Source organism: Triturus cristatus, chromosome 7, assembly GCF_964204655.1.
Source record: "Triturus cristatus chromosome 7, aTriCri1.1, whole genome shotgun sequence".
Taxonomy (NCBI): domain Eukaryota; kingdom Metazoa; phylum Chordata; class Amphibia; order Caudata; family Salamandridae; genus Triturus; species Triturus cristatus.
In genome coordinates, this window is record NC_140590.1 from 257,083,011 (window position 1) to 257,093,371 (window position 10,361).

Genomic DNA, 10,361 nt, shown 5'->3' on the forward strand with positions numbered 1-10,361 from the left:
GACACCATAAAATGTAAAGAACATATGGATCTATCCTTAAATTCAGACCTTGATTGATTTAATTTTGGTGTGTTTTTGTCCTCGTTTCGTTGATTCAAGGTATTTGCCTTTTCTTGTTTTTGCTTTTCATTGATTATTACTGAAAGGTTTGATTATTGTTATTTAGTAAACCTAGAATCAATTCTGTACCTGACAGAACCAATATTTTCCACATTCCTGTACACCCAGGTTCTGAGGGGCACTGGGTCACCCCATTATACTAGATGTAATTCTAAGGATGGTCAGCAAATGATTAGCAATGGTTTGGCAATGATAAGATTAAATATGTGTTCTTTTGTGCGCATTTAGCAAAAGGAATGTTAGTGAAGATCAAGTTATTAAAGGAGTGTTTCAAAGAACTGAAAAGGTTAGCGGCTGTGGTTCCTCAAGTCAATAATAAAATCACCTAATTAAGTGTTGCTCTGGAATAGCATGAGGGTTGAGTTGAGGTATTCGGCGAATTGTAACTCAAATTGGGTCTTCAGGTTGATTGGGAGTAGAGGATATGTACATAGTGGGTTTTTGACCAAGAAGCAGATATGGCTACTTTGAGGGATTTGAGTAAGGATGAGGCAGGGGTGATGACACATGAGCAACTGATTGACTCTCTGTGAATGATAGCGACACCCAACACCTTGTTTGATGAATTCTATCCTCCGGGGTAACGGCATATCCAGGTGGTACCAGACAGCCTATTAAGGACTGGGAGTCATCACAAGCTACAGTAATGCAATTATACTTACTCTTAGGGTGTTTCTCTCGTCCTCCGTTAGCTGCTTCTGAGAAATGGTGATGCTAGGGTCGGGCTGGAAGCCCCAGACCAGAGAGCCCCTTTTCTTGAAGTTGATGCTGTCATCTACAAAAAATGAGCGGAGTCAAAAGTAGTAGTGCCAGTTGGTATTTTAAACAATACTGTGGGGGAAGAGTGTAGGGGGTCTGATGATCACCACTGTACATTGTAAAAGAAAAAAGGAAACAACCAAAAGTTGTCCATTCTTTAGGAATGAAGTAAATGAGGTGCCATCATTGAAGCACATTAACAGAAATACCTCACAGTCACTGATTCTGTTCATCAATTGGTAACCCATGAGCTGACAATGAACAACAAAATCACGTCCTCTGTAATTTAAAAAAACAAAATGAAACCAAACCCAAAGGAGTGGACTAGGGAAAATGACAAAAACCACACTGGGCCCAAGGCAAATCCCTCACTGATGCATTTAAATAATGATTTGTAATGAAAGCATTCCCCACAATCTCCATTCATTGGAGAATAAGTAATGCTAATAATAGAAAGGCGGAGCTCCCCTAGTTCTCTTTTAGGGAGTTGAGTTACGGTACATATATAACCATCCTGGACAGACTGTCCAGAGGAAAGCATATAATGCTGCACAAAGTGTGAGCATGCCACTTCCCATTCACTATCCATCCAATGGATACAGTGTTACATATTATATAAATGCTCAAATAATGCCTCTATCCTTTTATTAAACAACTATTCTCGATTAGATTGTTATGCTTACAGTTGGAAGCCCAGATAATGTATTTTTTGGTTGCAAACCCATTTGCTCTTTTATAGGCACCAAGTAGAAGATACATTTTTAAACAGCACAACGCTGTCTCCCCTCCTGTTAGAAGTATCAGAGCAAAAAAATGTAATTTGTTTTTTTTTATATAGTACTTAGGAGCACATTATATGACTTGATTGAATGGTGCTGTATGTATCGCCGAGCTGGCCATCTTATATCCTGGTTATCACACTAGATGTCAGCAGCGAATACATTTGTTCAACGTCTGTGTTGGTTGAGCTTCCAACTCACATTAGAAGATAGGAAATGTAGTAGATATTTACATAGTATATCGTCCCACAGAGCGGGTGCTGCATACAACATATACAAATGCATTCCTATAGTGTTGTTTTAAGGAAGCTGTGGCCCTGGGAGGCTTTGGATGATCAAGTAAAGAAAGTGAAGAAATGCCACCCCCTTTAATAGTATTTTGTTCATGGTGCGTCAGAACTGCTCCTAGTCTGTCTTTCAAAGTAGCTCTACTGTACACAGTAAGAACAATGACCAGATGGTACATGTGGCCGTTAGCTGTTCAATCTTTTTGAATAAAAGAATGTTGGAGGTAGCATATGGTTGTAATGGAACCAGTGCATACTTTGCCCCATCTTATTTTTCAATATCAAAGCAGACACACAAGTAACTATGTTTTAATTTTTTTTTTTTTAAACCTTCACTGTGTTAAGAGCATCTAGCCAAGCGCCCTGGGCAACTAAACAATCCAACTCACCCTCGGTCACCATGCCACCCGCCTTTGGATTAAGTGATCTCTGATGGTGGAAGCGGTTTTCAGCTATCAAAGCTTAGCATTCCAAATTTGAAATTAAAAACACACAGCGAGTAAGAAATGTTTCAATTATATTTTACTTTGCTTATTTTCATAGAACACTTCAAAGTCCTTCAACATTTATGAAGCCTTTCTGTCTTTTTGGAATGGCAGGAAGGCCAAAACAAGTAACAAGTCCCCCCCCCCTCCTTCTAGGAACCCTGCCTGAGCACAGACGCTCAACCTTTCATGTGATTTTAATATGTTACCAAAACATTATACGTTTGCCTAAAGCGCTCAGTTAAGTTCAAAGTCATATTTGTGCTGATTATACTAATCTGAACTTGGTCCATGCCACCAAAAGAGGTACGTTACCTAACTCGGAGAAGTGCGTAATAACCAGTTGGTATATTCAGAGATGAGCACAGACACTTAGTAGAAGCTGTCCAAGGGCATCCTGATCCACATAGAAAAGATCATTTCCAACACAAAGAAAACATCCACTTCAAGATTATTGTGTAATTCAATGAGGCAAAAGAAAATGCAATGAAAAAGAGAGAAACTCACCAAGTTCAAAAGAATGTTCCAAATGCACACTGGAGCCACATCCATCAGCGTCTCTGCCCTCTCCAGCCTATCAAAGAAAAAGCATTCATCAGAAGGGAAGCATGGAGAGCACTAACATGGCTTAAAAGTTCAGGGTTCCTTAAAAATATTGTTACAACGCAGGTAATTAGTTCGCATGCCTCTGCAACGCATTTTTTAGTGCGCATGTTTTTACCGCGAATATCCATTTACAACGCATTGTTTTTAGATTTAAAAACAATGCATTTGTGGAGGGAGACCCCCCCACGCACCCCCAACTTACCTTAAATGTGTGGTATTGGAAAGCGTTGTAAATGCATATTCGCAGTAAAAATATGCATGCTAAGAATTGCGTAGTAAAGGCACAATGAGGTAAAAACCTCTTTGTAAAGGCTGTAACACAGTACAGTTGTAATTAATTTAGCAGGAGAGACAGTTTTTGGAAGCCTTGTTTCCATAAGAAATAGATAGACACTACAGCTGTAGATCTGTAAGGCAACAGCGAACCTGTACAGGAATGGGGATACTAAAGCAACAGCAACAAAAAAAAAAGGCGTCAGTTAAGGGTTATGGAAATATCTGAATTGTTTGGAGATAAGATTGTTCATAACGGTTGTGCTTGCAAATGTAGCAGCTCGAAAGAACTACCAGTAGGAGAGACACTTGTCCTTGGTAAAACAAACCATAGATATTAACAAAACGTTGAAGCTAAAACATGTATTCAGTAAGAATGCCTCCAATGCTTTCCTCACAGGGCTAGCTCCTTCTCGCACTCTAAAAGACATACCAAAACTCCAACTATCATTCTCAGAAACATACCAATGATGACTATTGAAGGGAGTGATGAAAAGTAGAAGCGACACAGGACGCAGAGGTAGGGAAATGTCCTGTCTAAACATCTGCCTTCCCATGAGAGCAAATAACAAAACACGGATTAAACGCTGGAAGAATGCTGAACCAAAAGGAATTGTCTCGATTACAGAAAACAGATGAAAAGGCACTTAGGTGGACTTCTTCCAGGACGTAAAATCCTTCAGCCAAGTACTTTTGCGTTGGTTCCTCATAGCTTTGGCATTGAGATTCAACGACCCACATGAGGGATCTGCTTGTATATCCCGGCGCTAGCCCACAACAGACACAATTGGATATTTCCCTAATCTCTCCATGCTCAAGGTACTTCCAGCTTCAAGAACAACCCTGTTGCCTTTGACCTCTTATTTTTATTTGTACAGCAAATACACAATCCTTGTAACCATAGGACTCCCTTTTTAGGTCTCGCCTAAGCAGAGCATGCTCTGTCACTTCGAGACATGCTGTATCAACTCTGCTGGTTTAGAGCATGCCCATCGCTTACCAGAAAATGGAGTAAGTACCAGGAGTCTCTGCTACACTATGTATGTGCTGGTGTGGCGCTGCTACACTCCATGGTACAGCAACTTCTCCACGCCCTACGCTCTTGATAGAGGCTTTAAAAGCAATTCTCTCCCTACAGCAAGAGTCACTGAACGAGAGAACACATGAGGCTGAGAGTTTGACCTTCATTCTTCCTCCTCCCATGTCTGTCTCCAGTTCCTCCGACTACGTGTGTATCTCTCTGCCCATGTGTCTGTCTTTCATAATATATCTATGGCCCTCTGCCATCTTTTTGCCTGTTCCTCTCTCTGGGTTTGTTCTTCTGTGGTATACCAGTGCTGTCCCTCTAACTATCTAAGCCCCTGTTTTACTCCCGGTCCCCTCCTGTCTGTGCCTTTATCTTCGTGGCACCCTCTACCTCTTCGGTCAGTCCCGCTTTGGCTCAGAGAGTATTTCTCTTTTTCACCCTGTTGACCTCTTTCCTTCTACATGTTTCTAACCCTCTACCTTATTCTCTTTGTTCCTTTATCCGACTGTCACTCCGTCTGTCTCTTTCCTTCTGTCTTGATATTGCAGCCTCCCTCCGTACCACTGTCTCTGTCACATGGTTTGCTCGTCTGTCTACCAATCAGGATTTCCATCCCACCTTATTTGTCTCAATTTATGCCCCCTGTATGTTTAGCTTTCGGTCTGTCTCTGTTCCCCTGACCACTCTGTGTGTTCCTCTGCCCGCACCCCCTTCATGGTACCCGCAGAAGTTAAGCCTCTTCCCCCAATCACAATTTTACCATCTCTGGGCTGCTTATCTACCGCCCACCAGATCCTTCAAAAGCCTTTCAAGACCCTAGATAATACTGCATCTACAGCTAATTTTAGTTTCATAGGGGACCTCAACTTCACCTGGAATGCCAAGAATTCCAGGAGATTATCAATTTCCTGGGAGATATGGATGCCTGCCAGTTAACGCAGATGGTGGTGGGACCAACACATGTAGCAAGTCACCTACTTGACCCTGTATTCTCGAATCTCTAGACTATGGAGGCTAACCCGCCCCTTCCTGTGCTCTGGACGGATCACTTCCGCATCTCTCGGCACCTTTGCGTAGAAGGTCCCCCACTGCAGTCCCCTCCCAGTCTTCAATGAAGCGCTTGTGGCACAAATTAGATTTGACCATATTCACATCCACTCTAAACTTGCATCGCCCAGAATGGCCAACAGATATAGAGGCAGCAGATGCTGCTTTTAGGGTATGGAGCAATAAAGCACTAGATTGCTGTATTCCGGCAAAAATGACCCATGCCAAGCCTACTCAAACTCACGCTTGGTATGGTAAGTCTCTGATTGCAGAAAAGAAAGAAAAAATGTAAAATCCTAGAACGGGCCTCGAGAAGTGCATACGATCTCACAGCGAAAACTATCTATAGGAACGCAGTCAAAGTATACTATAAACTGGTCCGGAAGACCAAGGCAATGTTCTATGCTAACATGATCACGACAAACAGCAATCCTACTAAAACTATTTTTGCCCTTATGAAAGAAAAGGGAAAACCCCCGCCTGCTGCTAATAGCACTATATCCTCCAACGCGAGACCCTTGCTAAATATCTTGTCAGCAAGGTGGAACGAATCTATAATACATATTGTCTGAGGAAGGCTGCCTCCGAACTTCGGGAGAATCCTACTCTGGTCGCTATACTGCACTTGCATCAGGACCTTCTGCCCATGTCCCCTAAAGACATGGACGCTTTGTCGGTCAGGGTAAAATCAGGCTCTCCTGATGATCCTTTAAAATCTGATATTTTCAGGAAATTCCACGACTGCCTCCTGTCGGAGGGCTGGGAGCTGATTAACAGGTCACTGTCGGTGGCGGTGATCCCCAAGTTTTGGAAACATGCCAAAGTAATCCCCCTACTAAAAAAACATATGCTGGACGCGTCTCTGCCAGAGAACTTCTGTCCAATATCCTTGCTCTCATACTTGGCTAAAATCATGGAGTCTTATGTCAACACAGCTTTGACTTAATATTTGGAAGCAAATGCGATCTTGGATAGGTCACAAAATGGCTTTCGGCCTAGACATTGCACTGAATCTGCACTACTTACAGTTACAGAGCAGCTACGGTCCACCTTGGATGAGGGCAGAACCTTGGCATTGATTCTGTTGGGACCTCAGTGCAGCCTTTGACACGGTCTCCCATAGGATCCTGATACATCAGTTAGATGAGATCAGGGTCAAGGGCAAGGACCTGGCCTGGTTTGCGTCCTTTCTGACTGATCGATCCTTTCAGGTCTCTGCTCCTTCTTTTTCTCCAGCTTCCACCCTCTCGGTTGTCGTGTTCCACAGGGATCTGCTCTGAGACCCACTTTATTTAATGTTTATGTCCTCACCCTGGCCCTTCGGGCCAACGCCCAGAACATGGACATGGTTAAATACGCCGATGATACCCAATTGGTGTTCACTTTCTCCAATTGGTGTTCACTTTCTCCAACAACTCTAAAAAAGACCAAGCGAAATTTCAAGACGATCTTATGCCCATCTCTGACTGGATGGCGGATAAATACTTGCAATTAAACTAAACCAAGTTGAAGGTGCTCTTGGTGGGCCGCGATGCCCAGCTATGGGGCAATCAATGGTGGCCTGCGACCCTGGGTACCTCTTCCCAACCTAAAACCGTGATTAAGAACCTAGGAGTTCTGATGGACAGTGCCCTCTCATTTGAGAGTCACGCTAAAACAGTGGCAGGTACCTGCTTTGGTCTCCTACCTGGCCTGAAACCCATTCTGGGATTCTTTGACGCACCCACCTGTCAAATAATTATTGTCCAATACACTGTGCAGTATCTAATAGATTACTGTAACGGGCTATTACTTGGCATGAATAAAGCCGTGACCAAAAGACTCCGAGTGGAGAACGCGGCTGCCCGTATGCTTTTTGCACTACCCAAGCATTGCCATGCCTCTGACCTTCTTCGCCAGCTCCACTGGCTGCCGATAGAACAGATAGTCCACTTTAAGACTCTATGTACTACACATAAGATCTTCCATGGCCAAGGTCAAATTCTGAAAAAAGCTGTACTCACTATATGTTCCGGCTCGAGCCCTGCGCTCCACGGACCTGCATCTGGCCTGTCTACCGCGGGTGCGCAGGGTAAGAGCAGGGAACCACTCTTTCAGGGCTATGGCACCCGGCATGTGGAATTCTATTGCTCTTGCTACCTAGACCATTGGGCTTTCAGAAAAATGTTCAACGTGGCTTTTCTCTAACCTCTTGTTCTAATCTCTCCTCTGCATGCTCCTCTCGGCTTTAGCGCTGGGACAAACCATTGCAGGGGCAGCCATGCGCTTTAAAAGAACATATAACATAACCAGCCCAACCTTAAGCAAATACAAATCCCAGAATTCTTGCCCCTTGAAGCAGAGTGCGCACCCTGGTGCACCTTCTCACTCTAGAGCAGGAGTTACCTCGAAGCACCCCCCAGCGAAACCGGAGTGCCCTTGGCAGCTGAATCACTTACCATCCTGGAGCTCCCAAGGCCTCGTATGTACACATTTATATTAATATCTACAAGCTATACTTTCAGTGAGCAAGAGTTCAGACTGTATTTGTAGAATCGCAGATCAGAGCCAACTGCACTAACTTCGAGAGCCAGGATTCAGTAGTTGAGACAGATTGACATCCATTTATTAGCTGATTTGTACAAAGTTAAACCAGAAAACCTGGACATATTGTGGCTTCCTCACTTAAATAGTATTATCAAGCAAATTATTTCAATAAAACTCTTATTTCTTCATTGTCGCGTATGATAGCACTTCCAGATTTGCGAGTTCAGACTACCAGTTGTACAAAAAGAACACTTTAAGTACTTCTCACTAAAGTGCTATAACGTACTCATTAGTGTCAAAGCTTCCATGTTAAAGAACAGTAGATGCTGTAGCACCCAGGATAATGTGCTGCATGGCTAAATACTCATAAGGTCCCAAAGGCGCAACGTATTGGCTATGCCAATGCTTGTTTTCAACACTGCCCACTCTCCCACATTCCATCTTAGATCCTTCACACCGCATTAGGTATCAGATTTTTTTAAATTACTCAATAAGGTTTGTAACACGCTCTTCTCCCACTTTATCTATATGGCTCCAGCCTGGATACCTACCATCCAAACAATGTGGAGTTAATCCAGAATCCGGATATCTTTCCCTGAATGACAAAAATGGGGGGAACACCCCTGCAACCGAATTTGTAGTCGTGTGGTAAGAGTAGCATATTTTGAAGGGATTTCTGAATTGAATTATCCATACCAGAGATAGACTTTTATTATCCGATTCGTTACTTCCACCGGCACATCGGCATTAAGAGAGTACAGGGCGGTTATAAAGCAGCACATAGACATTTCTGCCAAGGATTCTCTCATTTCCACAGACGTAAAATGTGGAGAAGAGGTGGGGAAAAGAAGGTTCAAAGGGAGCAGAAGTAGGAAAATGCCCTGGCACCAACACAACGTGAAGCAAACATCTCGGGATGCCCACAGAATGGAGAGCAGGGTAAGAAACCAATGCAACAGTGGAGTGAACCCACCCAAAGGTGTCGCTTTTGAACTTTAGATGTCATGATTGCACTATTCGCACTTAACCTGTGCCGTTGACAAGGAAGTAGTCATCTGGAAACATGGAGGCACGTGTGCTATGTCCCAGTGATCTAGAAATAAAGTTGTCTAAGAGCATGACTGTCCTCAAACCCCAAGACTAGTTTGTGTTCGAATGCGTGACCTGAGGCGCACAAAGGTGACAGCGAGCTCTTAGAGTGGGCGGGGTGGTTGTGGACCCGGTCACCCCTTGTGGAGTGAGAAGGGGAGGCAGGAGCTGACAGAAGTTGTCCGGCTTCCGAACATGCAGTTGTTAAACGTGACTCACCCTGAGAATCCGGCACGTTCCCCCCAAAATCTCCCGGGTGCACACGCTAAGCAAGAGCAGCAGCACGACAGGGCCAGTGAGAAGACGCAACCTGCAGAGCGCCGCCATCATAACTGGGACTCATCAAGGTCCACGAGATGTCGAAAGAGAACTGAAACTAGCCACGCCCACCATGCGACAACCAGAGGATACAAAAGACAGCATAAAATACATCAAGAAGAACCACTGAGCAAAATCAAACAAGCACTGGCAAAGTCGATAGGTTTAACCTAAGCTAATTGTTTTAGCTTTGTCAAAGGTGTTTTACGTGTTGCACACAACATGGTTTCAAATTGAAACAAGCACTATTACGCGTCTAGCACTGACCTCCTCATAGTGGAGTAGGTACAACAGGAACAGTGGGAGGAGGGAGAGGGCAAGGAAACACAGGCAGCGGAAGATGGAGGGAGTGGACAATGCAGGCCAACACACCCACACAAAACAGACACACGCGCGCACACACACATCCCTCTCCCCCCAGCCCTGCCAAGTACCATGCATCAGGCGTTAGACTAACGCATTTCAGAGTGGTGGTCCGCATCACAGCACTTAAATGGAAAGTCACGCTTAATAACGCCTTCTCAGATGTCAAGTAGAGGAGACGCTAATTAATCCTGCATCACAGTGAAAGTAGAACTGGAGTGGCAGCGCCATGCACGCTTCTCTCAGCAGGTTTAGGCCTCCCGGCTGGCTCAGAATCCAGCAGCTCTAAACTGCTCCAATTTAAAGGCCGATTCAAAAGACACGCTGCATTTAATAGGCGGGACAGGATGACCTGATGCAGCCCGGGGTAGTGCTAGCATGGCTGCAGTTCATGATTAAAGTTTTGGCACATTGCAATGGCGCAGGCAGCGCTCCTCGCACTGCGTTGTTGTGCTGGCCTGCGGGAGTTTTAAATTTAATTAGTAGATCCAGCGACGGGGTCCGTCACCCGACCCCACCAGCGCTGAGATACATACAGACTGTGGCGGCCGCTGGAGTGTTTCGGCAGGCCAGGGCACACCAGTCAGAGTCCCTGTGCACCTGCTGCTGCTGAGCCTCATGATGCCCAGGCCAGTGTTTGCCGCGGGAGTCATTGTGGCCACAAGGCAGACCATAAAAATTG

General features: G+C 44.5%; 1 protein-coding gene across 2 annotated transcripts in view; it reads right to left on the minus strand.

The window, feature by feature from the left end:
- Positions 1-9,372, minus strand: part of EMC10 (ER membrane protein complex subunit 10) — a 106,100-nt gene extending 96,728 nt beyond the window's left edge. For both annotated transcript variants that reach the window (XM_085616136.1, XM_085616137.1), the window contains exons 1-3: positions 9,218-9,372; positions 2,938-3,004; positions 783-895 (exon numbers count right to left, since the gene is read on the minus strand). In XM_085616136.1, the coding sequence (XP_085472262.1) occupies positions 783-895; positions 2,938-3,004; positions 9,218-9,328 (291 nt within the window). In that variant the 5' untranslated portion in view covers positions 9,329-9,372. The remainder of the gene's footprint in view (positions 1-782; positions 896-2,937; positions 3,005-9,217) is intronic.
- Positions 9,373-10,361: the final 989 nt, after the last annotated feature.